The 21744-nt window shown below is 41.5% G+C and overlaps 1 protein-coding gene across 1 annotated transcript in view; it reads right to left on the bottom strand.

The window, feature by feature from the left end:
• The window catches only part of SLC35F1 (solute carrier family 35 member F1), a 407965-nt gene that overhangs the window by 23929 nt on the left and 362292 nt on the right, over positions 1-21744 (bottom strand). The window contains exons 5-7 of the mRNA XM_030316237.1: positions 20114-20270; positions 17716-17768; positions 10016-10170 (exon numbers count right to left, since the gene is read on the bottom strand). Of these exons, the coding sequence (XP_030172097.1) occupies positions 10016-10170; positions 17716-17768; positions 20114-20270 (365 nt within the window). The remainder of the gene's footprint in view (positions 1-10015; positions 10171-17715; positions 17769-20113; positions 20271-21744) is intronic.

Below are 21744 nucleotides of genomic sequence, written 5' to 3'. Positions count from 1 at the left end.
ATGTGTAGTTTACAAATAGACTTTTGTAAAAGGAATTCAGACTTCTGGCTACAGTTCTGGACCTGCCTCACAATCTATCCCAACTTGTCTAATCCTTCCACTATTTCTAGTAAATGGGAATTGCTAATGTGGCAGAGATTGGCTACTTCACTGAACCTATATTCTTTCCTTCCTGTATGAACAGCTTAGCTACATTTCCCAGCATCCCTTGTGATTAGGTGTGGCCATGTGACTGAGTTCTGGCCAAAAGAATGAGCAAGAGGTTATGTATACTACTCTAGACACAGCCATAAAAGTCTCCAGGCTGTCTCAATAGAAACTCTAAGAACCTAGCCCAGGGGCTGGCAAACTTTTTCTTAAAGGGCTAGATGGTAAATATTTTAGGCTTGTGGGTCACACAGTGTCTGTCACAACTACTCAATGCTGTCGTTGTAGGGTAAGAGCAGCCATGGTTAATATATAAAGAAATGGGCACGAGTGTGCTCCAATAAAACTGTATTTACGAAAACAAGGGGCTGGCTTGCAGATCCTACTTTGTTAATCCCCGCCCTAGAGGATGGCAGAGCCACAACATGGAAGGAGTCTGGGTTTCCGAATGGCTACATGGGGAGCATTGCCTCCTGTCCGCAGAAGCTAGCAGCACTTACCCCAGTTAATTTAGGAAGATGGTGCTCTCAAAAGACTCTGTACTAAGCTTTCAGGCAGGGGGAAACCAAGTTCAAACATTCATTGCTCTATCACCTCCGTATTTCATGTGAAATACTTTGGGGCCTCAATGATGCCAATTTCTCCAATTCTTTACTCAGCAGTGACAGTTTAAAAAATATGAAAAGAGTCATAAAAGGTAAGCATTAATTAAAAACCTCCCATTTAGGGGCACCTGGGTGGCTCAATCGGTTGAGCACCCCACTCTTAAGTCCGGCTCAGGTTATGATCCCTGGGTGGTGGGATCGGGCCCCGTGTCAGGCTCTGTGCTGAGCATGGTGCCTGCTTAAGGTTCTCTCTCTCTCTCTCTCTCTCTCTCTCTCTCTCTCTCTCTCTCCTTCTTCCCCTCTCCCCTGCTCAGGCTCTTTCTCTCTAAAATTAAAAAAAAATAATAAAAAAATCAAAATCTCCCATTTATAATTAGTATTATGCACTTAAAAATCATAGCCTTTGAAGATGCCGTTCTTACCAAAGGAAATACAACAAGCTGCCTCTGAGGGTATTTTTATAAGTAAGATTGTGCACTATTGCTGTTATGTTCACTGGCTGCCACAGGCTGAGGCTGCCTGCCTTGGCTGCTCAAGGGCAGTTGCATTACTCAAATTGCTCACGGCCGCAGAGGATCAACGGTTGCTTGGCTCCGGATCCTGATCCCCAGCTAATGAAAGATTCCACCGTTAACGCAACCTCTGCAAACTCTCTGGCATTGGCACTCAGATATTAAGGATGCTTGAGATTGTTGGTCTATTCAAGTTTCAGTGGTTTGGAATCTCAGCCTTTGCATTAATCCACTTGGTGATTTTTAGTGTTCTTGTCATCTTTATTTATAAATGAAAAGTTAAGCACCCAAACAGTGCCTGGCACATAGCAGGCATAGAATAAATAAATATTTGCTGAACGAAGTTCTTTGAGATTCAGTGTATAATCATGTATTATTAAGTTATACCCACATCCGAGGTTACTAAACTTTTCTTGCCAAGTCTCTTATAACAACAACAACAACAACAAGAACAACAAAACCAGTTAGAGAAACTGGCACATGTGGGATGAAATTTTTAGTGGCTGACAGAATGGGTCAGGGAGGATCATGGGACTCTACACCTGTCCTCACAGGATGTAATGTGGATTGCTAGAATAGGCAGTTGACAATGTAAGAAACTTTTATGATTACTTGTCAAAAACAACTCACAGCAATTACAAAAATCAGTCAGGTATAAAGATGAGGCTAAACAGGCAGAATGTTTTCTAATGGACACATACAGATGAAATTCTAAAAAATTCACATGAATCACATTACCCGGAATAGTTGAAGTAGCCTTCTTGGACAAGTGATTCTGAAATTACTCTCTCCCCTTTTTTTTAGTAGTGCATATTTGGATGATAAAAACATTTTTCCTGATGTGTGAATATAAGTTTTATGGAGCCTTTACTTTCCTAAAATGTTACTCTTCCAATAAGATCACCTGTGGTTTCAGGCTGCTCAGTGTGGGGAACCATATAGACCAGTGGCCAAGGGGGAGCGTTAAAAGGAATTTAGAGAGAATTTACAATGTTCATTTCTTCTCTATCAGTTTTTCATGTTTATTTTGATGCAGCTACAAAAAATAATCACTACTTATGCAATTACTCTCAACTTTATTACAGCTATTCTGTGGCAATATTAAACCTTGAAAAGGTAATAGCAAAATGTGTGAAGTAAGCCATTTTCTATTTTAAATGTCAAGCAAAAAGGAATATTCTGCATATTCAACACTGGCTGCTATCTTCCTGAAGAATGTTCAACATATGATGGCATACTGTAAAAGAATTTATTGGCATTTTATTTTAATAGCACCTGAATGTTTTGTATTTACGGCTATCACCTAAAAATCCTATTGTAAGCAATGAAGGAATCAAGGAATCCAGCGGAAAATGACTGATACAATATTTTCTAAATTTGTATGCATGAGACCCAGTTTTGCCTTTTCAAACAAGGAATAAGAGAAAACTCACAGAACGTTGTTAAAAGCTACACCTTGTTACAAAATCTTAAAATAAGTTAGTATCCTAAAAGTGGAATGAGATAGGGATTACTAATTCCGAGGCATACATTTAATCAGAGAAATGGTTGCCATTTATAAACCATCTACTCCCTTCAAAAACTCCATAAGGCAGGTATCATCACCCTGAAGTTGGGAAAGGATAAATACCTGGTCCAAAGTAATTAAAGAGTAAAAAGAAGCCACACTTTCAGTCTAGGCTCCTTTGACTCGGCAGTCTGTGGTCTACTAAACATACCGTGTTTCTGAATTCATTCTTCACCCAGGAGACATTCAGTAGCCCTCCCGCCCTAATCCATTTTCTCCACACATGCCTGAGTGTTCTCTTGGTTAAAGTCACATAAGAGCAGGTAGCCAGAACGACTTTAAAAATCAGCTGGGAAATTCAACAGAGTGCAGTGTCTATCTAGGTAGAGAACGTGTCTTCATTGACCAGATGCAGCTTCTAAAAGAGCACAGCCGTTATGTCCCAGCAGGTCTGGCTTGGAACCAATGTACCCTCACTTATCTTGGTGTAATTACTAACAGTCCTCTTGTGGCAAGTGAAGTGATGGCCCCCAAATGTGTTTACATCCTGATCCCTGGAAGCCGTATGTTACTTTATGTGGTAAAAGGGACTCCCCAGATGTGATTAAATTAAGGATTATCTGGGCAGGCCCAATATGATCACACCAGGGTCAGATTTGAAGATGCTAAACTGCTGGCCTTCCAGATAGAGATTGGGGCCATGAGCCAAGGACTGCAGACAGCCTCTAGAGGGTGGGAAGGGCAAGGAAACAGATTCTCCCCTAGAGCCTCCAGAAGCCACACACTCTGTTAACAACTTCAGCCCCATGAGACTTCTGACCTCCAATGCTGTAAGATAATAAATCTGTGTTGGTTTAAGCCACTAACTGTGTGGTAATTTGTTAGAGCAGCCATAGAAATCTAATCCTTTCCATTTCAAAATGGTCCTGTTTGTACAATAAGTATAAGGGGATAGAATTCATAACTGATCAAGCTCTAATCCTGAAAAGCCAACACACCATCAAATTGTACATCTCTTTCTGGGTTTGGTGATGGGGGTCTCTGAGGCCCAATAAAGCTCATTTTCTGTACCTTCCATGGATTGCTATAGATTTAGTGTTCTGGATTCAATAATGATGTCAGATAACAAAGAAGAGACACATATAACCGCTTCTCAAAAGTCTTGTAAAATTAGAGTTTGCAAGAGCACCATACCATGCAGGTAGTCTAATTCAGAATTAGGTCATTTGCTTCCCTGGGACATGGGGCTTTATTGCCCAGTCAGCATGACAGTCAGCACAAGAGGTGGAGAAGGTACAGACTGTGTACTGACGAGTGGGGAAGGGAATGAATTTCTTCCAAAGGTGGAAAGCAAGAAAAAGCAAATAATCAATGTTGGACAGGAGTGGTTCATTTAATCATTTAGTTCTGCCTGGGTAAGCAACATCTGTGAGCAAATAGCCCCCCGCCCCTTGCAACTTGCAGATATTTATAACCAGACCAGAAGGTTATTTAGAGTAAAGACATCATGATTAAGTAAGGGAATAAACTGTAAGTGCAGACTATAGTAAAACCAAATGAGATCTTGGAGGGCACTGGTCAATCGCCAGTACTGAAGTGGGAGGCCCCTCCACACTGTCCCTCTCACAGTCGTGTCTGGCTTCCTCCAGTGAAAGTAACTCCCAAGCCAGTCCCTTCCACTTTCAGATGGCTAATTGCTAACAAGATTCTTTTTATTTAGCTATAATCTTATCATCTTCGCCCTTTGGTCCTAGTTCCAATGGCTGCAGCCACATAAAGTCAGTCTAAAGTACTGGGCTCTCGATTCTGGCTGCATCAGAGGATCATCTAGGGAGCCTTCAAAAATCTAATACCCAGGCTGTACTGCAGACTGTATAAATCAGGATCAGTGGGAGGGGGGGACCCAAGTATCAGTATTTTTAAAACTCTTTAGATGATTCCAATGTGCAGCCAGGGTTGAGGGTTACTGGCTTAAACTCTCTTCTCCACGACACTCTTTATAGAGTTAGAAGTCACCCTCACCTGAGCTGAATTTTCTCTTCCTTAGGCTGACTTTCATCCATCCCCTCAGAACAGGGGATTTGAGGCAACTGGCAATCATAACTGAGCAGCCCTGGAGAAGAGCACTGTTGGGGACCCCCAGGGAAGACTTGTGGCCTGGGGTCCATGGTGGGATTGACTTGGTTCCTTTCATGTTTTTAAAAGTATAACCAGATTGATAAATTGCACTTCATCAAAACTAAACTTTTTATGATTCTAGGGACACTAACAAGACAATGAAGAGACAACTACAGAGTGGGAGAAAATATTTACAAATCATGTATCTGACAAGTGTATATACTACCCAGCATATATAAAGAAACATTATAATCAGTGATAAAAAACTAAATAACTCAAACACACACACACACACACACACACACACACACACACATGACCCATCACATGACATCACCGTTTTTGAACTTTGCAAAATTTGCCAAGATTTTTGCATTAACCATAAATTGCTTACGATGATAAAAGTACCACCAATAAGCATTATTTAAAAATCAATTTTCTGAGATGGCCCATCCGGCTCTAGTGGGAAACCAACAAGCCATTCAGACCCACCCTTCTCCCTAGCTCTAGAAAGCCTCCCATCTGGGGAAACCCAAGGCCAATTGCAGAGGCAGGCAAGCTGGGCCAGGGGGAAAAAGTCCTGAATTTTCCAAACAATGTCTATTTGACTGCAAATTCAAGCACTGCTTGGGAGATTCTTTTAGAAAAGGGGAGAAGGAAAGGTTTTTATTTCTATATTTAAATCGAGTATTCAACTTATTTCTTTGCAGATATTAAACTCCATTCATAAAACAAGGAAAGAACAGTACAAGGCAGTATTTATTCAAGAACTCAGAGGTGTAGAGTCAACTGTAGGTACAATGCAAGCGAAGGGGAAGGAGGACTAGAGCATTGTCTGTGTTGTAATATTGGTTACCATAATAACAGGGCTTTGCAAATACTGCCTCTTTGCAGGGTTCCTGATTGGTCAATAGGATTCTCAAACTATTTTAAAGATCTCTGTTTCAAAAGAAAAATGAAACGGACCAATTATAAGATTTATTTTAAAATTATTTAAAAAAAGAAGAACACTGAAACATTCAATGTGAGCAAAAATTTAGTATATGCTCAGTCCCCAAATTATTTATATTAGCCCAAAAGAGGTATCACCCGAATTCGATAATTAAGGATTGTTAAATCAATGGTTCTCAATAAACAGATGGAGACATTTTTGATTGCCACTATTAGGGGGATGCTATTGACATTGAGTGGGCAAAGACCAGAGATGCCATTAAACATCCTATAATGCACAAGACACACCCCCTTAGCCCAACAAAGAATCTCCTGGTCTAACATGTCAATAGTGCCATGGTCGAGACAACCTGGGTAACTAAAACTGTTACATGGGATACTATATATCCATTAAAAGAATCTTGTGAGTGATTCTCAACTCTGGTTGTGTATTAGGATAAGTGATGAATCCCCTGTAGAGCTTCGAAAAGGCCCCATTCCTGACCAAACAGTATCAGACTCTCTGGAGTGGGACCTGGGCATGACTATGTTCTATATTCTCTCCAAGTGATTGTAATGCATAGACAGAGTTGAGAACCACCCATTCAGACTCACATGCATATTATGTATAGATATTGAATGACAAGGGGATATATACATGCTGAGTTTACATAAAGCATGTAACAAAGTAGTTTTTTATTAAATTTTATTTTATTTAATAAATTACATTTAATAAAAATGTAATTTATAAAATATTTTTCATATTAAATAAAAACGTATTTTATTGAAATACAAATGAACTATAAAGTACATATATACTATAAAAACATATATACTATAAAGTTGTATCAATTTGTAATTGCATTTATCTGTATTTTTTGACTTTCTCACAATGAACATGTATTCGTAATAAAAGACAATAGACCACTCTGGAAAACAGTTTGGCAGTATCTTATAAAATTAAACATGTTATGACCATATGCCTTGAACTAGGACTCTTGGCTGTTTATTGCAGAGCAATGAAAACTGTTCACATGAGAATCTGTATATGAATGTTCAGAGCGGCTTTATTTGTAATAGCCCTAAATAGAAAAAAACCCAGATGTCCTTCACCGAGGGAATGGTTAAATAAATCATGGTACATCTATCTCATGGAAAAGTGCTCAGAAATAAAAAGGAATGGACTACTGACATATGAAACAATCTGGATGAATCTCTAGAGAATTATGCTGAGTGAAAAAAGTCAAACCCAAAAGGTTACTTACTGGTTAATTCCATTTACATACCATCCTTGAAGTGACAAATTTAGAGAAATGGAGAATAAACACAAAGTTTTGCAGCATTCTGAAGGGTGGGGGAGAAGCAAGTAGGCATGCTTGTGAAGGGTAACATGAGCACCCTTGTGGGGATGAAAATGTTCTGTATGCTGATGCATCAGTGTTAATATTCGGATATTGTGCTACAGCTTTGTAAGATGTTACCAATGGGGAAAACTAGGTGAAAGGGAAATGGGGATCTCTCTGTATTATTTCTAAAACTTCATGTGAATCTATTATTATCGTGAAAGTTTAATTTAAAAATTTTTAATGTTTATTTATTTATTTATTTATTGAAAGAGAGAGAGAGAGAGAGAGAAAGAAAGAGAGACAGAGCATGAGTAGGGGAAGGGCAGAGAGAGAGGGAGACACAGGATCTGAAGCAGCTCCAGGATCTGAGCTGTCAGCACAGCGCCTGATGCGGGGCTCAAACACATGACCTGACCTGAAGTTGGATGCTCAACTGACTGAGCCACCCAGGTGCCCTGGAAGCTTAATTAAAAAAAAAAAAAAGACAATAGGGATCAATTTTAACCAGAGAAAACACCTATTGTGTTGAACCAATCGTGGGAAAGAAATGTATCTGTTAAACAGTAACAAAATATATGTACATGGTGAAACATTACTTTGAGAAATAAAAACATCCACCACACCTCCAAACTGGTGAACACAAGAATTCAATTTTCAGATAACACAGCCTCCCTTCTGATGGCATGATGAAGGCTTACTACATGGCTTCCTCTCCAGCAAACTTCCTCATCCCAAGTAAGAAGCAACACACACATGCTGGGAGAGGAAGATAGACCGTGGAGAGTGAGAACTGAGCTGTCATCAGCCTTCTCAGTCCCTGATGCTTCGTATGGAGAGCCCCAGGTCCAACCAAAAGTCAGTGAAAGCATAGGAAGGGGCGCTGTTCGGGTATCCCTCTCAGCTTTCTGTTCTCAAAGTCAGAGGACATCAGCTTCACAGGGGAGCCTATTAATAGTGCAGCCTCCCCCAGACACATCCCTAAATATTGATTCCAGTATCCGATCAGAGGTGCGGCCCATGGATCTGCATTGTTAGCAAGTCTCCCTGGTGACAGGAGGCATTCGGGAACACGGCCATAAGGGACGCTGGGGGCCAGACTGGATCTTGGCCGTCCAAGAAGTGCCTATGGTCCTCAGTCAGAACTATAGGTCTCATCATCTTTCCTTAAAGAATGTGAAAGGGATCTGTCTAGTTTAGGAGCTTATAAAAACAATCACAGGAATAATTGCTGGGGATCGAAGTCACACTTGGGAAGGCACTAGATGTGGATGCCTAACAGCAGAGGAGAGAAGAAAAATGGCGGCCACTGTGCTGAACAGGTAAGACCGTGGCTAGGTGGTCCCCAGGGCTCTGGAAAATAATTGGGTGTGGTGGAGGGGGCATCTCAGGAGAACTGCTCGTCCCAACACTGTGACTGGGAGAAATGGAGGAATATGCTGTGACTTTTACTTTTACCCCCATGAGGACCAGTGTGTGCTCAGGAAACAGAGATTGTACCTTCTAGACAAAACAAATTACAAACAACGTATAAAGGCTGTCCTTTTTTTGCCACCACACTGGGTACAGGGCTCCTTATAAAACAGGGATGCAGCCCTTTCCCTGTCTTCTGCCATGGCCATTTTCTCTACCTCTTGTCTTTCAGATCTGCTTCTGGTCCTCTCGGCTAACCTTGTTTGTAATCTTTTTTCTGCCCGCGTCTGCTCTTCTTAGTCTGTTTCTTGGCTATGACTGTGGCTCATCCAGTAATATTTCTGATTATTCAGCTCAGCTGCATTGTTAGCCAGTCTCCCTGGTGATAGGAGACTTTCAGGAACATGGCCATATGGGACGCTGGGGGCCAGCATCATCTCAAGATGGTCATCTCATACTCTTTCCAGCTCAGCCTTTCTTAGGGAACCTCCAAACGTGGTTTGACCTGGTTGTAGATGCCCTGCCCACCAACATGGCCCATCAGTGGGCCACACCCATGTGCTAGTGGTGTTAGCTGTAATATCACTGCTGAGGCGCTTGGCTAGAAGCGGCCAGAGTGTATTATCTCTTCCTTCTGCCTCTTCTTTTGCCTGCCCTAGTTTGGTCTTGTTTGCCTGGATATTTCATACTGGTCCTTTTGCACCCTGTTCAGAGTCCCCACCGACCCAATCAACTGTTAATGTCTGAAGTGAGTGCAGTGTTTAAAAGATAGAATCTGACTCCACTGAGCCATAATTGATTAGTCCTGTCTGCTGTGGGTGAGCACGTTGGTCATCTGGGATTTGAAAAGACTGCCGTGTTTGGACTGAATACTTTCTTCTTTACTTCGGGCTGATATACTAACTGCAAATGCTTCAAAAGATCTCTTTGCATTCATTTAGTCCAAGCCCTAATCTTTCAGTAAAGAAGCAATATTTCAAGTGCGTTAGCATTTTCCACTCAAGCTTGCTATGAAAATATCTGCAAAACAGAAATTGTGGGAACTGTTATCTTTTCTCCAATGAGAACATACCCTGCCAGTGCCTTTGGTAGAATCCACTGTGTGGTTATAGTTTGGGAACTGTACAAATCTCACTAGCTTTAGGCGAGAAGAAGAGTAGCTTCTGGGTTGAACGTCGTCAGAAAAACTGTCCCCCATTTTCCAAAAGCCCTTCCCTCCATGGCAGTTTCTTATTCACCATCAAGTGCCTGTCGTTACTGGTCTCTTGTGACAAAATGGTGCCTCTGGCTCCTGGTGGCAAGGTCTGGGGGGTTAGCACACGGAGTTGCGCTCCTGCTTCCCTACACAACACCGGGGCGTTCCACAGCAGGGCATTCCCACCTATATGGGTTATTTCCCACCAAGTGTTGTCTTCACAGAGGAGCACTGACTCTACTCACCTTGTAGTGGAAGAGAAACAATCCGCAGAACAGACTGTACAAATCTGCCGTGAGCAGGGAGAGGTTGACGGAAGTGGCACTGGTTTTCTTAATGACGACCGGCATGAAGCTATAGAGACCGAACATGCAGGCGCTAAAGCCAACGTAGAGCAGTCCTGCGAGGAGAGGAAAGAGAGGGGATGTGACAGTCTCCTTGGGGCCTCTGAGTACCCACAGTGCGTGGACCAAAGGGGCCGGTGCATACCGCTGATCACTCACACAGGGCGTTTTTCTTCACCGTACGAACTGACTTTATTACTGGGTAACATATGGCTAAAACATAAAATAAAACGTAAAAAATCGTCGTGTGGAAAATGAACTTGCTGCTTCGCACCCCATAACTGATATTTTGCTTCTTCTGGGAAGGAGTGCCTCTTAGTGGCTAGCGTCGGAATGTGGGGTCAAGGCTTCTGAATTCTGTTTCCGATGGTGCTGTACTTAACGTTTCCTGTCTATGTCTTTTAAAACATTTTTTTTTAAATCTCTTTTTTGTTTGCAAAATTACTTGGTTCCTGTATTGCTCACAATGATGAAGAAGTATATAGTCCTCAAAATGGAAGGGCTTACGTATCACACAGAGGAGGACTAAGAGTACTGAACTGGAATCCTGTGTGACCTGGGGCAGACCACTTCATTCTCTGAGCACACCATGATCTGTGAATTTCTTCTAGATCTGTGAATCCTGCTCAGTCCTACTTCCCCATCACCCTTCCTAGCATACTGTGGGTTCTCACATATGGGCTCTGCTATTTTAGAAGTAGTTAGGTAAATGCTTCACTTCATTGTTTTTTTAAAACAGAAAGATAAGGGGTGCCTGGTGTGGCTCAGTCAGTTAAACATTCGACTTCGGCTCAGGTCATGGTCTTGGGGTCTGTGAGTTCAAGCCCTGCGTCAGGCTCTGTGTTGACAGCTCAGAGCCTGGCGCCTGCTTTGGATTCTGTGTCTCCCTCTCTCCCTCTCTGCACTTCCCCCACTCACACTCTGTCTCTCTCTCCTTCTCTCTCAAAAATAAAATAAACATTAGAAAAGTTTTTTTAAAAAGGAAAAATAATAAAACAGAAAGATAAAAGAAAGTCCTTAAATGCTATATGGTCAGTCCCCCCCATTCTCTAAAATTGTCTCTCATTATAACTAGATAAACAATTGTTAGTACTGATTCCATAACTACACGATTTTGTTGAGTCTGAATCAAGAGTTTATGGCTAAATCTAGAATTTGGTTCACCTTTTCCTAGATGGTGATACAACACAAATGTACAAAAATAATGCTCATTTCTCTACCCTGAAAGAATAAAGCATAGAATAAACACAAGTAATATAATTCAGTGGACATTTGGGCATTTTACTAAAATAAAAGTATCCGACCTGTCCAAAGGAATTCTTGATGAAGTCTTTGGTGAGGCCATGGGACAAATGCTTCATCTGAATTCTATGAATTCGGGAGGATTTTGTAGGTGCTGGACACCTAGTCCCTTTGCCTATGAAGACTGGTGATTCCTCTGAAGAGAAATTTGGTTTTCTTATATGAAAAGTATTTAAGGGCATAAATCATCATCCTATATATTTCTGATTCTCAGTTTAAAGAAAGCCACATCAAATCTATATAAAAAGATTATTTTGAACATTAAGTAAGCAAACTCAGTACAACAGCCCCCTCTAGTGTGGTGGAAATGCCCTAAGAGGACACTAGAATAACCGCTTTCCTAGTTCAGCAAAGTACACGTCCTCTTGCAGATATTCAGACATAGTAATATCAGATAGCTTTTGACTCACCATCAGAAGTTTTAATTCCCTAAAAACGGTCACTTTTCCTGTAATTGGGTTTCATGCTACTAATAATTCATCCTGCTTTAAACCAAGTTACTAAAAGTGCAATACTAAATAACCTATGATCAATACATGGAAAGACATAAATTATCTCAGCATTTCTTGAAGGAATCTGAGATTAAAAGACTGGGAACAAGATATATCCTTAAGTTAATCCACTAAAAATCCACTAAAAGTAGTCAAACTTGATCAGAACATAGTCCAGGCACCAGTCTTTTTTTTTTTTTTTTTTTTTTTTTTTTTTTTTTTTTTTTTTACCATCTCACTGATTTAGATTAAATATGATTGAATTAGAAAGTTCCAGAATCCTACCCTTCCATCACCTTACCTGGCACACTGTAGACTCTCACATGTGGGATCTGATGTTTTATATTCACTCAATTATTCAACCACGTATTCACTGACTACCTACTCTGCCTTTGGCTAGAAAAGTAGTGGAAAACAGAATAGGTGAGAAGTTTAGAGTTGCTTTGGTGCTAAGAAGGAAGAAAATGGTTCCTTATAGGTAATGGCAGGGGGCTTGCTTTAGGAAAGTTGACTGGCTGAGGCTTCTTTGTGCAAGTAACATTTACCTTGAATGCTCAAGGACTAAAAAGAGATGGCCATGGGAAGATCCAGGACAAGAACATTTCAGGTAGGGAGATCTGCAAATGAAGGACCCCAGTGACAGAGCCTGATGTGTTCCAGGAGCTGCCAGGGCCAGAACATTTGTGCAGGATGAACAGAATGGGGCAGAAGGAAGGAATGAGGGTGGAAAATTAGGCAAAGGATGGATTATGCAGGGCCTTGTAGGTCTCAGAAAGAAATTGACATCCTATTCTAGTTGTTAACAGGAAGCCATTGAGGAGTTGGTAGCAGGTGGCCAACACCCGATCTACATCTTTAAAAGATAGCTCTGGCTGCTATGTGGAGAAGGGACTGGATGGAGAAAGCATGGCAGACTAGCAAGAAGTGCAGTGTCCTAATCCAGGCAGGAGATACTGGTCGCTTTGCTCAGGATGGCAGTGGAGATGAAGGGATGTGGCCGGGTGTGTAAGGAACTCGACAAGCCCTGGTGACAGACCGGATGTGGGTAGTGAGAGAAAGGAGGGCATCATGGATGCCCATGGGTTCTCATGGGTTCTGGTTAATTTAGAAACTGGGTGAATTATGGCGCCATTTACCGAAATGGAGAGAACTGAGAGAGGGCACGTTTTCAGGGGAAATAAAAAGCTCCGTTCTGAACACGTTAGTTTTAGACACTGATGCATCATCCAAGAGCATCTGTCCAGTAGGGAGCTGGATGTATAATTGGCAGGCTCAGAGAAGAGAGGGCCATACAACTGGCAGAGCCACGGAAAGTAGGAAAGCACATACATACATACATACATACATACGTAGCAGAGTTTTGGTCTACTCATCAGGCTGTGTCAGGGCGCTTCAAGCTTAAACATTCTAAACCTATTTTTAAAAGCTGCGTAAATTAAATTTAGGGATACAGGAATGGAATATATACAACATCACAGTTAACCATTTAGCTAGGTCAACCAATGTTTTCGTGTGCGAACATCCTGTTTTGTGAGCAAAGCATAGTCAGCCGAATGAACACATTATTAAGGTCGGAATGCAGATGTGCTGCTCTCAGATGGACATTAGCTAGTTATTACGTGTCAGCAGTGCATCTGGAGACCCAACGTGCTGTCCATGCAGGGTTTTCAAACAATCAATCAATGTGATAAAAAAAAAAATGAACTGATTAATCTTTTGACTGACAGCTACATACCGGCTGCAACAGCTACATTTATAGACAAGGTACGTGTATAACTATTTCTTATTTGAAATGCTTCCTCTCTCACAAAAGACAACATTTGGTAGCTCTTGTCCTCATGCATTAGAGATTTAAGTTAAAGAAGTTAGAATACTGCTATCAGCCAATACTGATTGCGTGCTTGCTATGTGCTACTTTACACACATTATTAATTGCATGCTTGCTATCACATTAATAATACACATTATTAATATCTACAACTGTAGAACACCATTCCTATTGTTACCCTCTTTATATAGGCAAGGAAATGGGCTAACAGAACGTACCAGTTCAGAAACACAGTCCATATGACTGGTTCAATAAAGGAAATTTAATTGGGGGCACAAGTCACAAAGGTGCTTGAATGGGTAATAGGGCACATAGGGATGATGAGGCACCCTGGAGATTAGCAATAACAGTAAGTTATCCACACTCTTGGAGTTGGAGAGATCCAGGGAGGAGGCTATGTTGCTAGGGGTCAGAAGGTAGGAAAATCTAGCAAAGATATAATCACAGAGGGCACTCAGCCGTTTCTGGAGACCTGACCCCAAACAGCGAGAAACAGGGAGACACCCCCTGGTTTCTTCCTTCCTCCCTTCCTTCCACCCTCCAGTCTCTTACTGCTTCCAGTTGGCCAAATCTAGTTGGAAGCCACTTAATAAGACAGCCTGGAAAGTACAGTTTGCATGAATCATTATAGAGCAGAGTAAGGGTAAGAAACAGACAGATCTGTGAATAAACGGGAAAAACCATCATATGGAGGTAGGGTAACTTGGCCTCGGGACACATGCTGCCTGACTTTAAATTCTGAGTACCTACCAGTAATCTATATTCTTTAATTATTATGGAGAGAAAACAGGGCTTTGATGGAGCATCCTATCTGATTCTAATAAGCATCTCAATGTATATACAATACATATATGATATATACACGGTATACATGATATATGGTTAGATATGTTAGATATGGTATGTTTAGATGTGATATACACATGTGTGCATGTGTGTGCGTGTGCTGTATACTTTTATCTCATTACCCCCCTGATGTTCTGATTCACTTTCCTTTGAAGATACTAGATCTTTAACACATTATTTTTAATTCTTAAAGATGGCTTCTTAGAACATACGCATCAGGCTAAGTCTGGAAAGGGCATCAGGCAGGCAGGGCTTGCTCAAACAGTGCACATCAGTACCCACCCCTCAACCCCCAGCCCCCACAGGCAGCCATGAGACTTGTCGAGTGGCCTCACCTCCCCAGGCCCCTGACTCAACCTCAGTTAAAAGGGTGGGCTCTTAATTACCTTTAAAGTCCTTCCTGCTCTGTGGTCCCATTACTCCATCTTCAGGAAAAGGTCAAATCTTTGTTTTGGCCTCCAGAAGAAAACCAAAACCCAAACCAAAACAAGCATCACCCACAAGGGCAGTGAAGAAGCCCCCTGCACACCACGGACCTGAGCTAGCTGACCCACAGCACACTTTTTCTTTCCTTTAACGTTCGACTTTCACATCATCTCGTATTTGTTCACACATCCTTTAACACAATATGGCAAATGGGATAAAGGGAATGTTGAAGCCATTTATTAGATTTCTGACGGTGATTTGAACACACCTGCTCCACAGGACATTTGAGCTCTGTTAGGTCGTATATTTTACTGGAATTTACCGATTACATAACCAGACCCAGTCTTTCTGTTGAGTAGAGTAAAACAAAGAAATAAAACAAACAACAACAATGGTCTTCTTGCTTTGAATTACTCTCTGTATCTTGCAAGTGTTATAAGAAAATAACAGAATCTGTTTTTTAAAAATGTTCTGAGTGCAGAAAATATAAAATACGTTTATTATCCCACTTGCTCCATAGAAAAAACATGTCTTTACTTTGATAAAACGTCAACCATATGAGCTACCCAAGAGATGGCAAGAGGGAGATTGCTGATGTGGAGACAGGGGAGGAAGAGGAGTGCTTTGATAGATGGTGGGAAATGAAGACGGTCTTGGATTTTGGTCTCTTTAATAAGATGCTGTGAGCTTTCCACCAAACACAGTGATCAGAGCTTGGCACTCTTGGGTGACTTCCCAAGGAGTGCAGGGATGCTCTGGGAGGACCCTGACCCCCTGGCCTGATGTCTCCTTGCCTCTCCAGTCCCCAAGTTTCAGTGGTTGGTATGCCATCTCCTGGTTCCCCAGAAAGAAAGAGCAATGCAAGCCTACACCTCTCGCCATTGTCCCACCACTTCCTTCTTGTCTATGTTTTGAAAGATGAGAGATGGCGGAACAGGCCCCATCTCCCTTGCTTGTCATTAACTCATTTAGTAAACATTTACACACCGAACCTTATGTGCCTAGAACTGAGCTAAACCAGCCAAACCCTGTAGTTGGTCAGGATGAGGTAATGAGGATTAACGTAGCCCTCGTGTAAAAAACATCTCAAACCCAACGCTATTCATGCTTTGGAAAGAAAAGGATGAATATTTGGTTCTCTTTCTTGACCATTTTAGCCTCATTTCCAATCAGGAATTAAACTGATGGCTGTATAACGTATTCCTTTTATACTGCTTTTCATCATCTTGGACTACAGGGGATTGACATTTTAATGGCAATAAGAGAGTTAAGAATAAAACTACCTTTTGATGACACATTTAACTAACACTGAATTATAACAGAACCTCAGTGGACATGCACATGCCATCCACATAATTAGGGGACAAATTATTTTTTATTATTGCTGTTACTATTAATATAAAATTAATTTATACCACTGCGTGGCAAGTGTTACCAAGCATGGGTCACATCTTGCTTCCTGGCTCTGAGAGTCACAAAGGCAAACGCATCTGTAACCTGCAGCCGGTTTCCTTGCCTGCCCCTCCTCTCCTCCCTGCACCCCCTCCTCTATTGATTTTCATTTAACTGTAACAATCTAGAGCAAAACTCAAAAAAAAAAAATAAATGGCAGGATTCTGTGACAGACACAAGGGCTGGTCAACCCTTGAAGTCACTAGCTATAACCCCCAGGGAGGGTCATGCATAATTCTGTAGCTCCAGCGTGCTTTTAGAGGGAATTATGTCAGTAGCAAGCCAGCCTTGGACGCTTCTGGGTCGGGGGTAGGTAAAGTGGTGCAGGGAAGCTTATGGCTTTGTCCTTGTTTGTGGAAGCAGGGTTCCACTGAAGCTGTCAATCTCATCAGAGCTCTCATAAGCTGGAGGTGGCTCAAGCAGCCAGCTTCCATGGGCAATCTGGCTTCCCCTCCCGTTTCCATCCACAGTGCACACATTTTCCAAGCACCCCTGCAAGCCAAGCTCTGTGCTCATTGCGGGACCCCGTGAGTCTTGGTATAGACACTGAGGGTTATCTAGGCAGAAAGTTTTAAATGTCATTCCCTTCTAGGGCTTGCTGTGTGATCATTATAGCAATCACCTAGGATGTTAAATCCTTGTCCTAAATTATTTTTAGAGAAAAGTGATTTTCGAAACAGGTGGAATCTGAGATGCCCTGGATGACTATTAATGGGCTCGAAGCTTATCTGGGATTTTCCACCAAGTCCATTTGGAGATCAATTAACCATTTCTTATGTGCAAAATGCTCCCTTCTGAAAAGGTTTTTATGGGCTCAAAATGCCCATTACATTGTTTTCTTTTATGCCTTTTTGTTCATTTTTTTTCCCTTTGCTGAAGTGCCACTTTTTAATGATCACATAAGTTTTGTGTTTCTTGGCTACAGAAAATTGCTACCATTTATGTCCCACCACTGCCTCTGGGCATTTTTTCTTTCTGGTTGGTCTTTAACCTAATAACATACTTGTGTGTCTACACTAATGGCATCTTGACGATGATAATGGGCAGAAGCTCAATTAGGAAACATTATGAATCATATGGTTCAGTCTCTTACTGTGTACAAGAATTCCTAAAATGACAAGGGATTTAACATTTTCTTTCGTCCTCTGCATTTTAAATCCTTTCATGGTTCATGCCCCACTACCGCCCACATCACTCTTCAAATATATCCCTCAGGGTTTACTAAAAACAGCATGTTAGGTGAGCAAACCCCTTACCTATTTGCCAGTCCCAGGGCACCTTTAACAGCTCCTTGTGCTCCATTATAGCTCTGCAGATTTAAAGAAAGCGGACCTGATGAGCAAGATTATAATGCAACCTACTTTTCTTTTTTTTTTTTTTTTTTTATTTACCAGATTTATACAAGTCATGAAACAACCAACTGAATTTTAAAAATAATTTCGGGTAGGGGCACCTGGGTGGCTCAGTCGGTTAAGTGTCCAACTTCGGCTCGGGTCACGATCTCACGGTTCGTGAGTTCAAGCCCCACGTCGGGCTCTGTGCTGACAGTTCAGAGCCTGGGGCCTGCTTCAGATTCTGTGTCCCCCCCCATCCCTCTCTGCCCTCCCCTGCTTGTGCTCTGTCTCTCTGTCTCAAAAATAAATAAACATTAAAAATAAATAAATAAATAAAAATAACTTCGGGCCAGGGATAGGCAAGTCTAATCTGGCAACCTGAGGTTTACCCGTGAAGGATCTTGCTAGGTATGGCCAGCACCAGTGGTGAGGGTGTGCAGTGGGCAAGGCGGAGCTCTAGCCTTCCACTGGCCTTTTCACCAGATTGCCTGCAGCCTTGGTTTCTTCTTGCTTAGATGTTCTAAAACGTCAATGGTGAGGTATGGAAATTTATTGTGCTTGTGGCTATGGTTATTATTTTTTTTTAAATCAGTTTTCTGAATGAGGATTCTCCAAGGCAGTGGTTCCCAAACTTAAAAGGCACGAAAAAGCTGTCTGGGGAGCATGCTGAAACAGGTGCTCATGCTCCTTCCCTCAAGATTCAGATTCAGTAGGTCTGGGTGGGGCCCAGAGACGTGCATTGCTGACAAGCTCTCATGTGGTGCCGGTGCTGCCGGTCAGAGAAGCACACTTTGAGAACCGCTGCTCTCGAACAGGACCAGGAGGTGAAGCTGGCATCATTCCACCAGCAGCATTACGTTGGTTACAGCGTGCCCTCAATTTACTCCATTTGCCAAACACTCCCCTGTGCCACTTCTGTCATTTTGGCAGCAGTGGCCCGAAGGGGCTCAGTTAGCGCGAATGGACTATAACTGAAGCAAATGAGTGTTAGGTGTCTGATCATATTTTTTGGCTTCGAGAATAATAATCCATAAAATGAGTCATCGATCTACAAAGTGCTGGTTATGAATAGTTGAACTAGGCAATTTCTTTTCCTCTCACAAAGCTGAAGTACCAAATTTAGGAGCTTTAAAATGCCATCTCACTTTCAAAATGAATCAAAAATAAATCGTTTTTGGAGACTCTCCTCACCTCGGTGCCTTGTTTGCTATGGAGGTTTCCTCCTATATCTCAGCATACCAAAACTTGGAGGATCCTTGGAAATAGCTTATTTGCAAACCATGGTTAAGGTGATGCCAAAATATCTTCCGTAAATAATTTGATACTGAATCAATACAATTACAAAGCACTTGCCTCATAGGAAGCGATTTGGTGAAATTACACTGGAGGCTGTTCCATATCATTCTTTACCCCTTACATGAAACTGAAACATATAGTCCTTATTGATGGAAAATTACACTTTGTTTGACCCTTATTCTCACAATTCTGAGGCACTAGTCAGGGATGACTTATATGCTCCAATGAAGGATTATTGCAAAATTGATGTTTTGGACTTTTTGATGCTTAGTGAATGTTTGTGTTATATCTTTATCTGTTTAAGGAAAGTAGAAACACTAAATTCCTAAGAGATGAATTTGAAATATGGTTCATTCAGGTAAATCCACAGGCAATAAAAGAAAACATTTATGAAAGGGCAAACTTATACAGTATGTTTTTTTTATTAAAAAAATTTGTTTTAATGTTTTATTTATTTTTGAGACAGAGAGACACAGAGCGTGAGCAGGGGAGGGGCAAAGAGAGAGTGAGACACAGAATCCGAAGCAGGCTCCAGGCTCTGAGCTGTCAGCACACAGCCCAATGTGGGCCTCGAACTTACCAACCACGAGATCATGACCTGAGCCAAAGTTGGACGCTTAACTGACTGAGCCACCCAGGTGCCCCTATACTGTATGTTTTATAGTCACTAGTAAACAGATGTCCTTTTTGGAAGTACATCATATCATGGCATTTACACTTATTCTATTTCTCTATGTAAAAACCCACTAGCTGGTTTGGAGAAATCAATGTACTTCTAAAGTTTTCTTGTAAATTCTGTACAAAGTCCACTAAGCGTTTTTCTAATAATTGACAACAAACTTCTTTAGTTTTGAAGAAGTTCACTAAGAAAGATACTGAATTTTCGGATTTCATGTAGGAGATTAGTGAAAGGTTTCCAGTCTGGATTTTTATAAAATAAAGTGACCAACCATACCCTAATGAAAAGAATTAGAATAAGCCCTAAGGGTATCTACTATCTGAATTACTCATGATTTTTACTCACAATTGAATTCCACTGAAAAATGCCCCGAAGAGTCCAATCATTCCCAGAAATTCCACTCGGCTCAGGGTTCGGATGATGTATTCTTCCCAGACGTTAGAAATACCGTACAGTGTGGCCCCTCCTAGGACCAGAAGATCCCCTACCAGCTTATTTTCCCCTAGGAACCAAAACCACAAACACAGCTTCATTAACATTTTCTTCATGAGAATCTGGCACCAGCACATTGAGCTTCCTTTGTCTACTTCATTCTGATGTTTTTATCGAAGTCCGGTAACTTGCCAATTATGATTTAGTAAAGTTTGTTTATCTGTGCTGCAGATATGTTCTCTTATTAACAGGTTGCCTATGTCTGCCCAACCAGAAGTCTTCCTTAACCTAAAAAAAGGGACCAGCTGCTTCTAGATTGCAGTGTCTCTACAAAGCCCCATGTCTTCTGACTAGATATATGTCTAGGAATATATGCTAATATGTGCACATGTTATATTTGCTGCAGGGTGCTTTCTAACAGTTTGGCGAACGTGGTGTAGAACAAACAGAATCAGTCTGAATCTCCACTCTTTGCTATCCAGGGAGAGAAGCTATGACAGAAGTACTTCAGACTCTTTATTTTGACCATGGGCAAAATGTGTACTTGCTTAGAAAATGAGAGTGAAAGGGATCATGGGTTGAAATTTGCAACTCCCCTAAAGTAAGTAATGTAAGAACTAAATACATGTGATTCATTCTTACATTAACTTTTTTTTCATGAAAATCAATTTGGGTTGGTTTGGGTTGGTCCAATTTTTAATAAATGCCTTACCCAGCTCTTTCCTATAATGAAGCAAATTCCACTCTAGGAAGTATGAAGCCAGGGAGGGAGAGTGGAAGTTAGCAACCTATGTGGGCTTGTACCCAAGTAGTCTCCAGCTCTGTCCTGTACAGGTCTGTACATGGGAGCTTGGCAGGTATGTTGCTCGGGGGCACAAGAAATGCTGGAGGAGAAGGGTGCTCTCTCCAGCATGATTCTAGGGAAGGGGCTCACCTTAGAGTAGCTCTGGACTCCCAGATTAGCTGGAACAATCTAAAACTGGAGAACCAGATTCTCTGTGTTCAGTTGGGAGCACTGAGCATTCTCTAGGAAATGACTTCACATAAAAGAATCTGGGCTGGGCTTGGGGAAAGACCTCCTCCTTCCTGCCCCTGGGGTCACCTTGGGAGATTCTATATTTACAGCTGACCCTTGAACAATGCAGAGGGTTAGCAGTGCTGACCTCCAATGCAGTCAAAACTCTGCATATAAATTTTGACTCCCCAAAGACTTAAACTACTAATAGCCTACCGTTGACCAGAAGTCTTACCAATAATACAAACAACACATATTTTGTATATGTATTATATACTATATTCTCACAATAAAGTAGGCTAGAGAAAAGAAAATGTTAAATGTACTGCATTTATTGAAAAAAATCCATGTATAAGCAGACCCGTGTATTTCAAAAGTCTGCTGTCCAAGGGGCAACTGTACTTTAAAGGTGTCACTCTTTCGAAAGCAAATTTCCCACTCCTGGTAAGGATCGGAAGGCGGGGAGGAGAGACCCTGAAAGGCAGGAGACCTTGCTGGCATCACCCTCCAGGGAATGGGCTGAGAATCT

This window comes from Lynx canadensis, chromosome B2 (assembly GCF_007474595.2).
Source record: "Lynx canadensis isolate LIC74 chromosome B2, mLynCan4.pri.v2, whole genome shotgun sequence".
NCBI classification, from domain to species: domain Eukaryota; kingdom Metazoa; phylum Chordata; class Mammalia; order Carnivora; family Felidae; genus Lynx; species Lynx canadensis.
The sequence above is the reverse complement of the archived record's forward strand: the minus strand, read 5'-3'. Positions and strand labels throughout refer to the sequence as shown.